The 19,753-nt window shown below is 40.0% G+C and overlaps 1 protein-coding gene across 3 annotated transcripts in view; it reads left to right on the forward strand.

Moving 5' to 3' along the window:
* FRAS1 (Fraser extracellular matrix complex subunit 1) overlaps window positions 1-19,753 on the forward strand; it is a 532,387-nt gene that overhangs the window by 9,493 nt on the left and 503,141 nt on the right. For all 3 annotated transcript variants that reach the window (XM_060187916.1, XM_060187915.1, XM_060187917.1), the window contains exon 2: window positions 2,613-2,644. In XM_060187916.1, coding sequence (XP_060043899.1) covers window positions 2,613-2,644 — 32 coding nt within the window. The remainder of the gene's footprint in view (window positions 1-2,612; window positions 2,645-19,753) is intronic.

Consider the following 19,753-nt stretch of genomic DNA (forward strand, 5'->3'; position numbering starts at 1 on the left):
GTATTTATAAGTGATTATCACATACTAACATCATACTATTTTATACATGGATATATACACCCTGTCTTTTAAAAAAATTTCTTTATTGGGGGATTAATATTTTACAGTCAACAGTAAATACAGTAGTTTGTACACATACATACACTCTATCTTATAAGATGCCATAAACAGAAATGCCAAGTCTTTGGAGTAGGATTTCCTAAAGAAAAGGAAGTCAGCTTAGAAGCAGTTCATACAAAGGTTTTATTTTCAGTTATTCTTATTTGAATGTTAAGGGCATAAAAGTCATCTCAGTAAATCTTCCCACTGAGATCTTTTGATTAAAATCCCAACAATAAAGAGCTGTTTCAATTTTGAAGATTGTTCTTTATTCTCTTCTTAGTAGATAAGTTAGATCAGTCCTTTCCTGAGAAGTTAATGTTTTTTGAGAGTTTCTGAAATCTCTTTTCGAGGCCTAGTACTGTAGTAGAATATGTTCCTCATTCTTTGGGCACCGTGTTTAGGATGTTGTTAAGATGCAGTTCTCAGAGATAGCTCACCAGGTAGATCATGTGCCTTACCATGTACATAGCCATGATGTAAGCCTTCATACCACATGGCTGATACCAGCAGAGTTCTCTGGAATGATGAAGTGGTGCTATCCTCACTCTTTCAAAATAAAGAATAGAAAGTTGGGCTATGCAGACTGTCTGCAGTATCATACATGTGCAAGCCCTGAGTGCCACATGAAGGAAAAAGAAAAGATTTTTTTTTTTTTTTTTTTGCCTTCAGGGTTATCGATGGGTCTTGGTGCCTGCACTATAGAAATCCACTACTCCTGGCAGTCACTTTTCCTCCCCTCCCCTCCCCTCCCCTGCCCCTCCCCTCCCCTCCCCTTCCCTTCCTTTCTCTTCTGTTCTTCTTCTCTCTCTCTCCTTTTTCCTTTTTTTTTTTTTCCTCCAGGGTTGTCACTGGGGCTTAGTGCCTGCTCTATGAATCCGCTGCTCCTGGAGGCCATCTTTGCGCCAGTTCCTGTGCTTAGTACTATGTGTACTTAATCTGATGGGTCACAGCCTGGCCCCTAGATGTGGTTTTTACCTTCATGTTTGTATACTATTCCAGTCTGTGTTACAAGACTGAGCTACTGAGAGAGTTGTTAACACATAGCTCATATAGATCTAAGTCCAACCAACACCAGGTGTCCTGCTCAAAAATTGGTTGAGTGTGTTTTTATGTTTTTTAAATTAGCAGTTTTACAGGGCTTTCAGTTTTAAAACTTTATTTCAGGATATAACTATATACAATATGTAAATATGTATAACATTTATGATGTTCTAGTTATTCAGAACATGCAGCCTATCAAAATTCAGCCTTTTTCAATTTAGAAGCACATATTTGTTCTTTTTTATTTGTTGCTTAAGGAGTGGAAGACATCAAGATGTGTCAGTTCTGACCACCCCATCAGAAAATAGTTATTGAGTGCAAAGACAGTGGAAAGAATCATGGAGGTCAGGAGTTCAACAGAAAGTTTTAGTCAAGTAACTGTAGTTTACATAACTTTATAAAATGTTTCAATAACCCTCAAGAGAAACATACAAGCCAGGAAATAGGTAATCAACCAAATACCTAAGTGGATGCCTGCTATGTGAAGAGTAAGAAAAAGGAAAAAAAAAGATAAAAAAGAAAGGAGGAGGAGTGACTGTTTTTGGCTAGTGAGTTTTTTTTTAAATATTTATTTATTTATTATTCCCTTTTTGTTGCCCTTGTTTTTTACTGTTGTAGTTATTATTGTTGTAGTTATTATTGTTGTTGTTACTGATGTCATTGTTGTTGGATAGGACAGAAAGAAATAGAGAGAGGAGGGGAAGACAGAAAGGGAGAGAGAGAGATAGACACCAGCAGACCTGCTTCACCGTTTGTGAAGTGACTCCCCTGCAGATGGGGAGCCGGGGGCTCGAACCAGGATCCTTACGCCGGCCCTAGTGAATTTATTTTTGTGGGGCAGATACCATCTTTCACATCCTTAGCAAGCATGCCACAAGGAGGACACAGGACACCTTTACAGGTCATTGAGGCAGGCAGGAAAAGCTCAGGGGAGAAAACATAATCCTCTGGGGTAGAAAGCTTGGTGAAGGAGATGAAATCAAGTTCAAGGGATTTGAACAGACCAAATGCAGCTCTTGTAGGAAATGCAAATGAGCAGAGGTGTTGAGATCTGAATATTGAACAGGCCCCAACCATGGCCTCTTGGGTTGGAACAGAGACCTTGTGCAAGCAGAGGGTAGGCTGCATGGCAGCCCAGAAAAGTACATTTGGACTGGAGCATGGAGGCCTTGCTGTTTATCATAAGGGAAAAATGTTCATGATATTTATAGCATATCATTAGAAATACATTTCTTTTTAAAATTCAAATAATATCTTTTAATGATGCTTTCCCTCATGCATGGCCAACAATTATTTTGATGGTGTGTGTGGTTATTTCTCCAGGGCAAAATGCTCAAGTGTTTAGGATTTTGGGAAACAAAACATGCAGTTTGTTGCTGATGGTGATGCATGCATATGTAGCTTCAACTACTGGCATACGGTGTATCCTGGTGTATCCTTTTTAATTCTCGTTTTCTCTCTCCCCACAGGTGCTTGTGTCTATCAGGGCTCCATGGTGCTGGTAGGTCATTCTTAATGCACGCACTTTGCTTATTTCTTTGGAATGTAGCAATGCTTGAATGAGGTTAGTCAGTAAGTAAGGTTGCCCATCTTTGTAAATGGTGTTTTTTTTTTTCTCTCACCATTTCAGGATTATTCCCTAACCCTGGCATATACATGCTTGATTGCTTAATACCTGTCCCTAGAAGGAATTAGGCCTATTTGGATTCCCAGGTGTGCTGGAAGAGAAGTTCAAACACCCAACCTGTGTTTTGCATTCCATGGGGGTCTTTTGTGTGTGTGTGTTTATTATCATTATTTAGTTATTGGATAGAGACAGCCAGAAATTGAGAAAAAGGGGGGAGATAGAGAGGGAGAGAGACAGAGACACCTACAACACTGCTTTACGATTTGTAAAGCTTTTCCCCTGCAGGTGGGGGCCGGGGGCTTAAACCCAGGTCCTTGTGCATTGTAACGTGAGTTCAACCAGGTGTGCCACCACCCACACCCTTTTGTGTTCTTTCAATCAGAGAGAAAATTAGACCCTGTTCTCTTGTCAGGGTTGAACCAGTGCACAGTCTGTTTATGTTTATGTTGCACTTGCTTCTTACTTTGGAGTCTCCCCCCCCCAAAAAAAAAAGTACAATGAATAAATTGAGTACAATTGGAAGGCTTCCTGACTGCTGCCTGGAGTTATAATTTTAAAATTTGGTAAATAGGGACAGTGTGTAAGGACCCGGCTCAAGCCTCCAGTCCCTACCTGCAGGGGGAAAACTTTACTAGTGGTGAAGTAGTGCTGTAGGTGTCTCTCTTTCCCTCTCTATTTCCCCCTCTCCTCTTGATTTATCTCTATCCAATATATAAATAATAAATAGAATTTTAAAAAAGATTTAGTAAATAGTAAACAAGTTGACTTTTTATTTCGGAACCTTTGCCATGGCTAGTAGCATTGATTTTTGAATTTAATGTCAAGATGACTTGGGGGAAGCTGATGCCAGTCATATGCCTTTCTTTTTATTGATATTGTAGTATGGTGTATAACATTGTGTTAAGGCCTTATTGAAAAGATTATCTACACTCCATCAATTCTAATAAATGGTGTTGTAAGTAATTCTTCACCAACTGTTAATTTTTTTTTTTTTTGGCTTAGTAAATACTGAAAAATAGTCGTGAGATGGTTGGAAGGAGTTTGCTATTTTGTTGACATCTGCGATATTAGTAGGTCATCTTGGATTATCCTTGTGCTATTGAAACAGATGAGAAATATCTGAAGTATCCAAGAGTCCAGATAATTGTAGATATTCATGGTAATATTCTTGAATATTATGTAATATAGTTACTTGTAACTATGTATATATGTATATAATATGTAATATAGTTACTTCTCTGGGGAGTTGCATGTTTTTCTTCCTTTTATTTTTTTCTATTAAAGAACCAGAAGAAAGCCATTGTTCCTCTGTTTCTCATTCTGTGTCCTTATAAACCCAGTCTTCTGTTTATTCCTTAATATATTTTAGGGATCATCTTGAAATCAAAGTGCCATAAAATATATGATTAGTATTGGGGAGCTAGAATAGATATTGTAGATAAGTCAATTATCCATGCTAATAAAAAGAGATTTGCTTATTGTATAGAATGCCTTACAGTTTTTCAATACAATTTCCTAACTATTGATCAAGCTAATTTTATAACAGAGCAGTGAAATGGAAAGACCATGTACAGTTTTGTACCCTCAGTAACAAAGAGCCAAAGGTGAGAAAGAGAGAGAGAGTAAAGAGTTTTGCTGAGAGGGAACTGACTTTTAGAGGAGTGGGTCTGAACAAGTTGTTTTCCTGCTGCTATTCTGCCTTCATGTGTAGAGAAGTGGCTCTGGACCATCTTCTGTGTTTAATATTTGCCTGTGTGATTGATTGTGTGTTGGGAGGTGAACGCTGTGAGTGAGTGATGTGGGCTGACCCCGTTAAAGGAGACCATCTGTCGGGTCAGTCAGATGGTCTAGAAGCCCATCCCAGGGCTCACAGGTCCCAGGCCTGCACTCCAGTACACCCACCGCACCCCTCCAGTTGACTTCTTTGTTTAGCAAGTCTCTACCAGGCTTGTTCCTAAACCATCTCAAGACTGAGGATCAGGAAGACCTTTATGACAATAAAGAAAATTGTTATTAAACAAATATAATTTAAAAATAATATTTATTTATTTTGCATTTGATAAGACAGAAACTGAGAGGGAGATAAAGAAGGAGGGAGAAGGAGAGACACCTGTAGCACTGCTTCACTTCTCGTGAAGCCTCCGCCTTATAGGTGGAGACTCGGGGCTTGCACCTGGCTCCTTGTGCATGTCGTGCGTTCACTCAACTGGGTGTGTCACCGCCCACCCGTTAACTAAATACACATTGAGTGACAACTGGGGACCTGCTAGCACAGGTACTGGGGATGATTCAGTGGGCAAAATCCTTGCTTTCAAGAAGCTCAGGCTCTAATGAGGGCATGGAGGTGCATACTAGAAATTGGGTGATAGGAAAGGTTTTATGGAGCAGGTGGTATTTGAACCAAGAGCTGAAAGAGCTGTCAAAGCTGATCCCTAGGTTTAATCTCCTGTACCATCATATACCAGAGCTGAGAAGTGTTCTGATAAAAAAAAAATTGCTGGTCTCTGAGAAGCTAGAGGAGACTTCCAGAGCCTGCAGCTTGGTTGTCTGAAGAAGTATATGGTGTTCAGAGTGACTGGAGCGGGTGGTGGGTGGTGGGCTGGTCAGGGAGGTGGGCGGGGCCAGAGCATGTGGGCCTGGGTGTGGGCGTTAGTTTATCCTCTCAGTAAGGTGGGTGAGCCATTGGAGGAGCCAGAGTTGAGGACTGACAAAATCTGACTTATAGTTTAATTAAACTGCTGAGGGGGAGAAGGAGTTGAGTTTTCGTTTCTAGGGAAACTATGTTGGATACTTTACAAAGACTCTATAGAGGTGAGTCACTGAAAATTGACTGTCAAATTAAGTGTGAGAGAAGCAACTATCGAAGATTGGGGGAGAATCAGGAACATCTAGAGATTCTATGTTCAGATTTATTTGCAACCATGCTCTCTTCTATTTCAACTTTAAGGAACTTCAGTCTGGAAATGAGTGGGGTAAGGTGGACACAGTTAATGGCCTGCATATGTCAGTGCTTCTCTCTCCCTTTGTAGATTTTAATTTTAATTTAATTTAATTTTTATTGCCACCAGGGTTATTGCTGGGGCTTGGTCCTGGCACTACTAATCTACCTATCCTGGTGGTCTTTTTTTTTTTTCTGATTTTTTTTTTTAAATTATGTAGGACAGAGAGAAATTGAGAGAGGGCGGGGAGATAGAGAGAGGGAGAGAAATATAGACACTTGCAGACCTACTCACTACTCGTGAAGCAGACACCCTGCAGGTAGGGAGTGGGGGCTTGAACTTGGGTCCATGCACTAGGTAATATATACACTTAACTGGGTGTACCACTTCCCAGCTCTCAGATTTTTGTTTATTATCACAAGATAGTGAGAAAGAGAAAGAAAGAATCAGAGCATCACTCTGGCATATGGGGCTCTGGGGATTGAACTCAGGACTTCGTGCTTCCAAGCCCATTTCCTTATTAAGTGCTCCATCTCTTAGGCTCAGTGCTGCTCTTGGTTCACATGGCCCAGTCTTGGAGAAAGGCATTGACCATGTGGTAGTGACACTGGATGAATATACACTTTCCTGTTTTGAATTACAGTAAATATTTTAAGAATGGGAGGTCAGGTGGCAGCACAGCAGGTTAAGCCACATGGAGCAAAGTACAAGGACTGGCATAAGGATCCCGGTTCAAGCCCCCGGCTCCTCACCTGCAGGGGAGTCGCTTCACAATTGGTGAAGCAGGTCTATAGGTGTTTTATCTCCCCCATCTTCTCCTCCCCTATCAATTTCTCTCTGTCTTATCCAATAAAATGAAAAAAAAAGGCTACCAGGATCCGTGGATTCCTAGTGCCAGCTCTGAACCCCAGTGATAACCTTAGAGAGGAGAGAGAGAAAGAGAGAGAGAGAGAGAGAGGAAAAGGGGTAAGATATAGCTGAGAGAGAGAGAGAGAGAGAGGAAAAGGGGTAAGATATAGCTGAGAGAGAGAGAGAGAGGAAAAGGGGTAAGATATAGCTGAGAGAGAGAGAGAGAGAGAGGAAAAGGGGTAAGATATAGCTGAGAGAGAGAGAGAGAGAGAGGAAAAGGGGTAAGATATAGCTGAGAGAGAGAGAGAGAGAGGAAAAGGGGTAAGATATAGCTGAGAGAGAGAGAGAGAGAGAGGAAAAGGGGTAAGATATAGCTGAGAGAGAGAGAGAGAGAGAGAGAGAGAGGAAAAGGGGTAAGATATAGCTGAGAGAGAGAGAGAGAGAGAGAGAGAGAGAGAGAGAGGAAAAGGGGTAAGATATAGCTGAGCCCTTACCTGCAGTCATTTGTATATTCCTTTAATATTTTCCAGCATTTACTTAGTTATTTCATAACTACCATCACCAAAGGTCTGTTCCCCATTCCTACTCCTGTAGATAGCCACTATAGTTCTCCCACAGTCTTGAAAATAGGTTGACATTTTGTTTTTTTCACATTTCTATATTCAGTTGTTTATATTCTGCATATGAGTGAAACCATTCTGTAGTTGTCCTTCACCTCCTTACTTGCTTCACTGAGCATAATCATTCCAATCTACTTTATTTCAAAGGACACGATATCATTCTTTCTTATTCCTGCTGAGTATATGTCTCATGACTTTTTTTTACCTAGTCATCTGCCAAAGGCATTTTGGCTGTCTCCAGCTTTTTGCTGGTGTAAGTAAACAAATTAAGCTGCTATAAACATGGGGGTGCATATATCCCTTCAAATCAGTGTTACTATATCTTTTGGGTAGATGTCTAGTAGTGGAATTGCGGGATCATAAGGTATTTCCATTTGTATTTGTTCTCCATAGTGATTGCACTAGTTTACATTCCCACCAGCAGTGTAGTAGAGTGTCTCTTTCTCCACATCCTCTCCAACACTTAGCTTCTCTTGTTTTACCGATAGAGCCCATTCTCACAGGTGTGAGGTGGAATCTCAGTGTGGTTTGAACCTGCATTTCTCTGATGATGAGTGAATTAGAACGTTTCCACATATGTCTGTGAGCCATGTGTACCTCTTCTTTAGAGAACTGCCTAGTTATATCTTCTGCCACTTTTTAATTGGGTTGTTCTTTTTCTTTCTGTTGAGCTGCAGGAGTTCTTTATAGATGCTTGATATTAACCACTTGTCTGAAGTGTACTATGCACATAAATATCTTTTCCCATTTTCTGGGTTTCCTGTTTATCATCATTTAATTTTCTTTTGATGTGTAAACCCTTTTTAATTTGATCTAGTTCCATTTATTCATTTTTGGTTTTGTTTTTCTTGCCCATGGGTTGGAGTCTCCAAATATGTCTTTAATACTGAGGTCCTGAAATGTTTCACCAATGTATTCTTCTATGTATTTTATAGTTTCAGGTCTAATATCTAGATCTCTGATCCATTTTGAGTTAATTTTGTTGCATGGTGTTAAGTGGTGATCTGGTTTCATTGTTCTGCATGTGGTTGTTCAATTCACCCAACACCATTTGTTAAAGAGACTTTCTTTTCCCCATTGGACAGTTTTGACCCCTTTATCATATGTAATGAGCCTGTATATATGTGGGTTTAGTTCTAGGCTTTGTACCCTGTTCCAGTGGTCCATATGTCCATTTTTGTTCCAATACCACACTGTTTTAACTACTATTGCTTTGTAATATAAACTGAAATCAGGAGTTGTGATAGCTTCATTTTTCTTCTTTTTTTTTTTTCAGGAGGGCTTTTGCTATCATAGTTTTTATCATTCCACACAATTTTTTGATGACTTGTCCATATTTTCCAGCTTTACTGAATTAGAGTTGGCAAGAAAAATTGTATTGTATCTGTTGAAGAGGTACAACTTAACTTTTAATGGAGTAACACTGCTTTGTAGCAATATTTAAGTTTCGTCATTGAAATGCTGTACCACTGAATGTTCTGTGCTATCCTTCAATGTACACTTGTCACTTTTGTCTTAATTTACTTGTCCCTTCTGCTATTAAAGTCTAAAAGTTTCTTCTCTTTTCTTTTCTTTTCTTTTCTTTTCTTTCTTTCTTCCTTTCTTTCTTTGTTTATCTTTTCTTTTCTTTCTTCCTTTCTTTCTTTACTTTGAGAACTGGTGTATGTGTATGCTGTGAAATAATCATTACAATTAAACATACTGTTTCCTTCACTTAAGTTCCCTTTTTATTGGGGGTAGAGGGGAGGGTCTTGAGAATTCTCTTGATTCCAGAGATTGCTATGAAGTGTTTCTCCAGTAGATTTCTTCAAAGGAACACTTTTGTGCCCTTGAATGCCAGGTGGTGAGAACTGGGCCTTCGGAGTCTCAGATAGCTCTTTTCCCCTTGCCAGGTTTTTATAAATTGCCTCTCATAGTCAAATGTGCTAGTTTCCTATTTGGAAATTTATATCCTCTTAGAATAATTGAATAATCCATATGCATTTTCATTCGTATTCATATTCTTGTGGTAGGCACAGATGCTTTAAGTTAACAAACACATTTCTTATGCTTTATTTTGCGTTTAGAGGAGGCAACAGTGTTTGGCAGCTATATTAATTTGTTCAAACTATGCTGTGCATGATCATATGTCTCAATTTTCTGGTCAGATCATGCATTCTCTACACCTTTTCTCTTTAAGTTTGTGTCGTTTTTGTTCCTTATAACATAGTGACTCATTTGACTTTCTGCCCATTTGTTTATAATGTATGTATGTTTCATACATAGCGCTATATATGCTTATGTATATAGCTCCCCTAGAAAAAAACTGCCACTTTGTGATATTATTATTTTCTCCATATTTTACTTACTTTGTAAGACCTTCTGCTTGTTGAGGAAGTTATGCTGGTAAGTTAACTTTAACTTAAGCAGCTTACATTTTCTTGGAATTTGAATGACACGTAGCTAAAGAAAAGTTGACTTTGAAATTTTCATGGGGGTGCCACTTGAGGGGAAGGGATATGGAAATGCAAATTTGACAAAAATAGTTTGTGCAGTTCCATGTAAAATAAATGCTCAACTTCTGATATCCCACCTAGGGATGTCAGAACCTAGGTTCTTTTTTTTGTAATGATTTCTTAGACAGAATTTATATGCTAGACGACAGAAACAATGAATGGGAAAAACATCTACAGTAAGAAATAGTTCATTTTGTCTATGGTCATAACACACTGAACACTCCTGATCTCGTCTGATCTCAGAAGCTAAGCAGGGCTGGGCCTGGTTAGTACTTTAATGGGAGAAATAGCTTATTACTAAGGAAGCGCTTGAATTTGGACCATAACCTTTGAGTTCTTTCCTGGCAATCCCCAGGACTGGCTATTTATTAAATTTATGGCATTACTTTATCTCAAAGGGAAGTTAAGTGGGTGTCCATGAAGGGCTGGTGAGAGGAGGGCATCCACTTGGAGAGCAGAGCTCAGAGTTCCTTTACTGGATATTCTTGAAGCTGGTTTATAACAATGAGCAAAGGAGGTTTTCTTTTTCTCTTCTTTTCTCCTCTTTTCCCATCCTTCTTTCCTTCCTCCCTCCCTTCCTTTTCTTTCTTTATTATTATTTTTTTATGGTTTAAATTCTTAGAAGTTTTTATTAGCAGGCTGGGTGATGGCACACCTGGTTGAGTGCACACGTTACAATGTGCAAGGACCAGGCTCCAGTCCCCGGTCCCCACCTGCAGGGGGAAAGCTTTGCAACTGGTGAAGCAGTGTTGCAGGTCAGTCTCTCTCTCTTGTCAGCAAGTTCTTTCCTTCCTCCCTTTCTTTTTATAGTACGGAATTACATGTCACAGAGGTTTGAATCCACACCATTCCCACCACCAGAGTTCTGAATCTTCAGTCTTCCCACTGCAATCCACCACAGTTCCCCTAAGGCTGTGGACATGGGGCAGCTATCATCTCTACAACTATCTGTCCACATTTATACATAGTTGCCCACCCTTTTCTGATTCAATCTGGTTTCAGTCTTTCCCTTTCTCTAAAAAATGTAGAATAAAAACTGGCTGTACATGTTCAGTGGAGAAGCAATTACAGAAGCCAGAACTCTCACCTTCTGCACCCCCAAAAGAATTTTAATCATACTTCTGGTGTGGTGTTGTGACTTAGTATACTGGTCGACGATAGGAGGTTGGACACAGCACATGGCTGACATCAGCCTGGAGACAGAGCTGCCAGAAGCAATTTTGTTTTTATAAATTTTATTTATTTATGAGAGGGAGGCCAGAACACTGCTCAGCTCTGGCACAGGAGTACTGACGGCTGAACTTAGAACTTCTGGGGAACTTGGAACTTCTGGGATGTCAGAGTTCTGTGGTCTAGCAGGCTGAATTATTTCCTTGGCTCCTGAATGCACCACTCTTGAGATCTGAAATTGATTCAGCCTAAACAGGCGTTGATGTTTTTTAAGGAGGTCTTGCATAAAAGTGATGTGCATTGCATCAAGGTCCCATCCAGTTTTTTTGTTTGTTTGTTTGTTTTTTAGGAGAATAGAACAAAAGCTACAAATGTTCATTATATTTATTTATTTTTCTTTATTGGGTAGAAACAGCCAGAAATTGAGAGGGAAGGGGGAGATAGAGAGGGACAGAGACATAGAGGCACCTGCAGCACTGCTTCACCACTTGCAAAACTTCCTTTGAGCAGGTTGGGACTGGGAGCTTGAACTTGGGTCTTTGTGCACTGTAACACATCTGCTCAACTGGGTGCGCCACCACCTAGCCCCCAAATGCTTATCTATAATCAGAAAATACCTAGAAATGCCAAAACAATGTTGAGAAGAAAGAACAGAACTAGAGGCATCATACTCCCAGATCTCAAATTGTATTATAGGGCCTTTATAATCAAAACTGCTTGATATTGGGACATAAGTAAACACATTGACCAGTGGAATAAAATTGAGAGTCCAGAAGTAAGCCCCCACACCTATGGACATCTTTGACAAAGGTGCCTAGACTATTAAATGGGGAAAGCAGAGTCTCTTAAACAAATGGTGTTGGAAAAAATGGAATGAAACTGAATCACTATATTTCACCAAAAACAAAAGTAAATTCCAAGTGGATTAAGGACTTGGAAGTTAGACCAGAAACTATGAGACACTTAGAGGAGAATATTGGCAGAACACTTTTCCGCATAAATTTTAAAGCTATCTTCAGTGATATGAATCCATTTGCAAGGAAGACTAAAACAAAAATAAACCAGTGGTGCTTCATCAAGTCAAAAAGCTTCTGCACAGCAAAATAAACCACCACTCAAAGATAGAGACCCTTCACAGAATGGGAGAAGATCTTTACATGCATCAGATAATGGGAGAAGATCTTTACATACATCAGATAAGAGGCTAATGACCAAAATACATTAAGAGTTCATCAAACTCAGCAACAAAAAAGCAAATGAACCCATCCAAAAAATAGGAGGAGGAAATGAACAGAATATTCTCCATGGAAGGGATCTAATGGCCAACAAACATGAAAAAATGCTCCAACTCATTGATTGTCAGAAAAATGCAAATAAAGACAACAACGAGATAACACTTTACTCCTGTGAGAATGTCATACATCAGAAAAGGTAGCAGTAACAAATGCTGGAGAGGTTGTGGGGACATAGGAACCCTCCTGCACTACTGGTGGGAATGTAAATTGGTCCAACCCCTGTGGAGAGCAGTCTGGAGAACTTTCAGAAGGCTAGAAATGGGCTTACCCTATGACCCTGCAGTTTCTCTCCTGGGGAAATATCTTAAGGAACCAAACATATTCATCCACAAAGATTTGTGTATACCTACTTTCATAGCAGCACAATTTGTAATAGCCAAAACCTGGAAGCAACCCAGGTGTCCAACAACAGATGAGTGGCTGAGCAAGTTGTAGTTTATATACACAATGGGATATTGCTCAGCTATTCAAAATGGTGAATTCACCTTCTTCACCTCATCTTGGATGGAGCTTGAATTAATTATGTTAAGTGAGATCAGTCATAAAGAGAAGGATAAATACAGTATGATCCCACTCATGGACAGAAGTTGAAAAAACAAGATCAGAAGGGAAAACACAAAGCAGAACTTGGGCTGGAGATGGTGTATTGCACCAAAGTAAAAGACTTTGGGGTAGCGGGGAGGAGGGTTCAGGTCCTGGAACATGATGGCAGAGGAGGACCTAGACGGGGTGGAATTGTTATGTGTGAAACTGAGAAATGTTACACATATACAGACTATTGTATTTTGCTGTCGACTATAAAGAAAAAAAAATAAAGAGAAAAGAGATGTGCACAAAACTTTGGTGGTGGGTGTAGTTTGGAAATATATATATATATATATTCTGTATTCTTATAAACCACTGTGAAATCACTGGTAAAAAATCAGTTTTATGAGATAAGAAAAATAAATGAAAGTCATATGGCAGATTACAGCTTCCAATAAGCAAGATTCCTGTGCATACATGCAGCTGGCAAGCAAGTGGTAAGTATCCATTAGTGATTGAGAATATTCATTTATGCTTTTCATGGAGGTGTCCACTCTTGGTCTTGAAATATGGGTCAGTTTAATACTGGCAGATACGAGGAGAAGAAAGGCTCAGAAGTTTGGTACTGTAAAAGCATACCTGGCAAAGGTAGTCCAGTTTGACTGAAGTGTGAATAGTGATGGGATAAAATACCGAAGGGACTTTTACACTCAAGATTGTAGTGGGCCTGGGAAAAAGGGTTAGAATGACTTTATTTGTAAAAAGGAAACACTGATAAAACCATAGGATAAGAGGGGTGCAACTCCACACAATTCCCACTACCTTCTTCTTCTAGCGTTTGCCACACAATTCCCACTACCAGATCTCTGTATCTCATCCCCTCCCTTGATAGCTTTCCTATTTAACTCTCTGGGAGTATGGACCCAGCGTCATTATGGGGTACAGAAGGTGGAAGGTCTGGCTTCTGTAATTCTGTGTCCCCAGTCCCTCCTTTGGAAACTGTAGTAGTTCTCCCAAGACCACAGATAGAGGTTGACTATTCTATCTGTCTGTCTGTCTGTCTATCTATCTGCCCATTTTCTTTTCCTATGGTTTTGCTTTCTCTTCCTTTTTAAGTCACACCTACACCTATTACTATTTACAAATATCCTTCCCCTCCCCTCCTCTCCCTCTTTCTGAGTCTCTTCAGATCCCTCTTGTCATCTTCCTCAAACATTTCTCCCCTCTGGGGCTATGGACCAAAATTCTTTATGGCATGTATAAAGTGGGAGTTCTGGCTTCTGTAATTGCTTCTCTGCTGGACATGGGCATTGGCAGGTGGATCCATACCCCTGTGCTATTTCTTTTTTCTCTTCTCTTCTCTTCTCTTCTTCCTGTTCTTTTCCTTTCTTTATCAGGGAGATTAGTGGTTTACAGTCAACACTAAATAAAATACAGTAATTTTTACATGTGCAGCATGTCTCAGTTTTCCACATAACAATCCCACCCCCCTCTAGGTCCTCCTCTGCCATCATGTTCCAGAACCTAAACTCCCCCCCCACCCCAAAGTCTTTTACTGTGGTAAAATACAGCAATTCCAGTCTAAGTTCTGCTTTGTGTTTTCTTATTTCCAATAACAACTTCTTATCCTTCTTCTCCTCCTCCTCCTTATTCTTTTTTTTTTTTTTTTTTCTTTTTTCCTCCTCCAGGGTTATTGCTGGGCTCAGTGCCAGCACCATGAATCCCCGCTCCTGGAGGCCATTTTTTTCCCCCTTTTGTTGCCCTTGTTGTAGCTTCGTTGTGGTTATTATTATTGCCCTTGTTGACGCAATTCGTTGTTGGATAGGACAGAGAGAAATGGAGAGAGGAGGGGAAGACAGAGAGGGAGAGAGAAAGATAGACACCTGCAGACCTGCTTCACCTCCTGTGAAGCGACTCCCCTGCAGGTGGGGAGCCGGGGGCTCGAACCGGGATCCTTATGCCGGTCCCTGCGCTTTGCGCCACGTGCGCTTAACCCACTGCGCCACCGCCCGACCCCCTATTCTTTTTAAATTATTATTAGTAACTTACTAATTGTTGATAAGATTGTGGGATAAGAAGAGTATAATTCATACAATTCCCATTGCCAGAGTGCCATATCCCATCCCCTCCATAGGAAGTTTCCTTATTCTTTATCCCTCTGGGAGTATGGGCTAAAGATCTTTAGGGTGCTGAAGGTGAGAGGTTTGGCTTCTGTAATTGCTTTTCTGCTGGTTATGGGTATTGACAGGTGGATCCACACCCCCAGCTTGTTTGCTTCTTTCCATAGTGGGGTAGGCCTCTGGAGATGTGAGGTTCCGGGACACCTTGATGAAGTCATTTACCCAGGGAAGTCGGGATGGAATTATGAATCATACTAGCATCTGCAACTTGGTGGCTGAAAGACAGTAAGATGTAAAGCATGGCAAAATGTTTAATAAACAGGAGACAAAAAAGTAGGAATAGAGCATGTGAGAATAGGGATTTTAGGGGTGGAAAGAAGCTAGGAAGTCTGTTTTAGGTATATTCCAAGGGGCCAATGACTTTAGTAATTTTTGCCTGAGCTTGATAGCTAATATGGAGCTAACAGTATTGTCTGGGAAGATGGTGTCAGAGTTGAGAATAGGGCTAGAGGGGGTCGGGTGGTGGCGTGCTAGGTTAAATGCACATAATACCAAGTGTAAGGACCTCATGAAGGATCTCCATTTGAGCCCCCAGCTCCCCACTTGCAGGGGGGTAGCTTCACAAGCAGTGAAGCAGGTCTGCAGGTATCTATCTGTCTTTTTCTTCCCCTCTCTATCTTCCCCTCCCCTCTCAATTTCTTTCTGTCCTATTTAAAAAGACTTAAAAAATGGCCACAGGAGCAGTGGATTCATAGTTCAGGCACTGAGCCCCAGTGATAACCCTGGAGGTAAAAAAAAAAAAAAGAAAGAAAGAAAAAAGAAAAGAAAAGAAAAGTAAAGTAAAGAAAAAGAATAGGGATAGAAAGCTGGACTAGGGCAGAAAGTAGCTCCCAAACTTGAAGAAAGTATATAAATACAGTTAACTGTTTAGCCCGTCAAGCTGGAAAGGATTCTTAATAGTTTGAGATCTTAGAAGAAGAGAGGAATATTTTCTAAAAATGGAATAACTCAAGTGCATATGAAAAAGAGAGAAACTCATGTTAAATAGCTGCTTAGGATACCACTTTAGTAGAATGAATTAGAGTGCTGAAAAATGTGCATTTTTATATTTCGTTCTCTGTTCTGTTGATGACTAAACCCCATTAATAAAGGAGATAAAAATAAAGTGTGATAAAAGAGATAATTTGTGCATCAGGGCATATGTATCCCCATGAGGTGTTTTTATGCAAACTTCTTAATGTCAAGAATTTTTACTGAGAAAGGGAGATTATGGGGTCAGAAGGTAGCTCACCCAGTGGAACTCACACTTTATCATCTGTGAGTTCCCATGCTTAAAACTCTAGCTGTCACATGGGAGTACCCGCATAGGGCCACCTCTTGGATGGTGGAACGGTGCTACAGTCTTTCTCTCTGTGTGCATACGCACACTCACAAGCTTTACTGAAAATAGGAAAAGAAGGGGACATTGCATCTTTAAAACCAAGAATTTTGTTTCTTGGTATTATGAATAAATTAACATAATTCAAATGGATCAATGTTAATGTGTGAATTTTTTTTAAAAAAAGAAAGACAAAAACCTTTGAATAGCATCACAACTTTTGAAAATGATTGCTTTCCTTTTTGGATTTTCTAATTGAAAATATGGCTTGTATTAATAGTGATTCACTTGTCTAAAAGAAAAGTAGCCAAACTAAATATAAATGGAGGAAAAATGTCCCCAGGAATCCCGGAAATTCTACAAACAAAAATAGTACTATAAGTTAGATGAATTCATTGTAGATTTCTTCCTATAAAAGTGTGCTTGCTGTATTATAACTGTTAGAAAGAATGTAAATGATCAGATCTGGGCTTTGATTAGACTTTTGGGAACTTGCCATTAGAAGAATTAACTTAGAAGAAAAATTATACACAAATAAGTGTACTTTGTAGCATTATTTATATTACAAACTAAGGACGTCTCTAAGTGTCTAGAATAGATGACTGGCTAAGTAAATCATTATAGATAAGTTTGATTTAATATAACCATTAAGATAACAGGGACGGCATCTATCCATGTAGATACATTTATGAGGTATTGTTAAGTTGAAGGCAGAATACTTGACTCGGTGATATAACTTGACCCATGATATAACTATTTTCAAAAAAATCTACACTTTGTAATTGGAGTCTGTTAAGGGTGAATAACTCATTTTAAGCCAACAAAGGAGAAATTTTCTAAGTAGAGGCACTGGAACCAAAGGAGAGAGGACAAAAGGTAGGAGAGTGTAGAGATAGTAGGGAGAAAAGAGACAAGGTGCATAGAGTGAGGTTAACCTTACTTAGGTGGTGGCACCACCTAGACAGAGTTCTTTTTCAGAAATAGGAATAAAGCAAGAGAAGTATTTGAAACATATTATAGAAATGATCTCTGAAAGTATAGTCTTAAGAGAAGTATTTGAATATGACCTGTGTTAGGGATGGCCGGGTGGTAGCAGGTGGCCGGTGGTAGCACAGCGGGTTAAGTGCGCATGCTGCAAAGCGCAAGGAATGGCATAAGGATTGGGTTTGAACCCCTGGCTCCCCACCTGCGTTGTGTGTGGGGGATCGCTCCACAGAGTGGTGAAGCAGATCTGCAGGTGACTATCTTTTTCTCTGTCTCCCCCCTCTTCCTGTCCTCTCTCGATTTCTCTGTGCCCTATACAAGAGGAATAAACAATAGGGCAACAAAAGAAAAAAGATAGCCTCCAGGAATGGTGCAGGCACCCAGCCCCTACAATAATCCTGGAGGTAAAAAAAAGAAAAAACCTCCCCACCCGCAGGGGGTTTGCTTCACAGGCTGTGAAGCTGGTCTGCAGGTGTCTATCTTTCTCTCCCCCTCTCTTGTCTTCTCCTCTCTCCATTTCTCTCTGTCCTATCCAACAACGATGGCAATAATAATAACTACAACAATAAAACAAGGGAAACAAAAGGGAATAAATAAATAAATAAATATTAAAAAAAACCAACCTGTGTTAGGACTCAATGGGAGCAGTGGAATCTTATTGCAGACTGGCTTTAGCAAAGGCTGTTGCTTATTGCTCCCTTAGCTTAGAAGTCCAAGGGCTAAGTAAGATTAACTTCAGATGTTGCTGCATCCTTGTATCACATGACATCAGCATGACTTTTCCATGTTCTCCTTTTGGTTATATTCATTCTAGGTTGCTATCTTCTGCAAGCAGGGTTTTTTTTTTCCCCTTCCCTCCCCTCCCCTCCCTCCACCTCCCCTCCCCTCCTCTCCCTTCCCTTCCCTTCCCTTCCCTTCCCTTCCCTTCCCTTCCCTTCCCTTCCCTTCCCTTCCCTTCCCTTCCCTTCCCTTCCCTTCCCTTCCCTTCCCTTCCCTTCCCTTCCCTTCCCTTCCCTTCCCTTCCCTTCCCTTCCCTTCCCTTCCTTTTCTTTTCTTTTCTTTTCTTTTCTTTTCTTTTCTTTTCCTTGAGCATTGCTCAGCTTCAGCTCTGGTTTATGGTGGGTGGTACAGGGGATTGAATCTGGACTTTGGAGCTTCAGGCATGAGACTCTTTTTGCACAACTATTATATTATCTCTCTTTTCCCCTCTCAGCAGTGCTTTTATATTTATTTTTTTTTTCATGGTAACAACATTGGTTTATCTCATTCACATAGCTCATTTTCACAGACTCCTTTTTTTTTTTCTGTGTGTGTGTGTGTGTGTGTGTATCCTTTCTCCACAGTTCTAGGAGAAATTCTGATTAGTTTAGCTTGAGACTAGACAAGGATCATTCTCCCAGGTTCCACCAGACCCTGGTGGGGCAAGAAGAAAGCCTACGAGAAACCACAAGGCCAAGTGGAGGAGGGCAGTTCTGATAATGGAAGCACGCTGGCTAAAGAGACAGGAGCAGGTGTTTTCCTACTGCGCTAAGAGGGCTGCTAGGAGCAGGTGTTTTCCACCAGGATAAGTGGGCCTTTGAAGGCCTTGTGGTTCATTCTTAAGTGAGAACTTCCATCTGTTTGGTTGGCCTCATCAACAGGCATGGTGAAATTGGCACAGCAAGGCCTCCTGTCAGCCCCCACAATGGTCATTCCAGAACTTACATGTGTGTTCACTTACTGACTCATCTGAAGTTGGGATCAAGTCTTTTAGTAATAAACCTTTACTTGTTTGAAAAAAAAAAAGAAGTAATACTAAAGCATGAACAGATTTAATGGATTAGGGTCAGGTTGATGTCCTTTTTGGTAATAGAATAGGAAGGGCAGTGAAATAAATGGGTGTTAGGCTAGAGGTTAATATATTTTGAAATGAAACGTTTTATCGTTTTCTTGAAATGTTTATTTGGGACATTTCTTAGGTTCTTAGTTCTTTGCTTCATTTATTTCCCTTTGATAAATGACTAGTAGAAAGAGAAAACAGTCTGTAGTGGAGACCGAAAATGTATGGACTAGAAAGATGGAGCTCAAGGTGGATGGGGCGAACTTTTCTTTCCTCCTCTGAAATGAATCAGTGGTTTGATGTATAGCTTCCATTGAGGAATTGCCCTGCTATGAGAGGGCTCAGAGTACATTCAAGCATGGTACTTGCAGTGTTTAGGAGCTTTAGACTGTTGACTGAAAGAACTATCATTTCAAGTCATTTTGGAAGGAGTTCCAATATCCTTTGCCTCTACGTTGACTCCTAGAAGTGTGGAAGAAAGACAGTTCTGTGATACTAGACGTGAAGGAGTTTGTTCATTTCCTTATCCCTAATTAATTCATCTTAGTGTTTATAAAACTAAGCTTGTGTTTCCCAGTTTAATATTTGTTGATTTACTCATCGAGACCCAGAAAGACTGCTTTTAGGGTTAAGAAATCCAGATGAAGCTGATTTTTGTCTTTACTCAAAGAGGAGAATGTCATGGACTCAACATTTATTTATTTTTAAATTAAAAAATTATTAGTAATTTGTAATGATTGAATATATTGTGGTATAAGAGGGATACAGTTCCATACAGTTCCCACCAAC

Source organism: Erinaceus europaeus, chromosome 3, assembly GCF_950295315.1.
Source record: "Erinaceus europaeus chromosome 3, mEriEur2.1, whole genome shotgun sequence".
In the NCBI taxonomy this organism is placed as follows: domain Eukaryota; kingdom Metazoa; phylum Chordata; class Mammalia; order Eulipotyphla; family Erinaceidae; genus Erinaceus; species Erinaceus europaeus.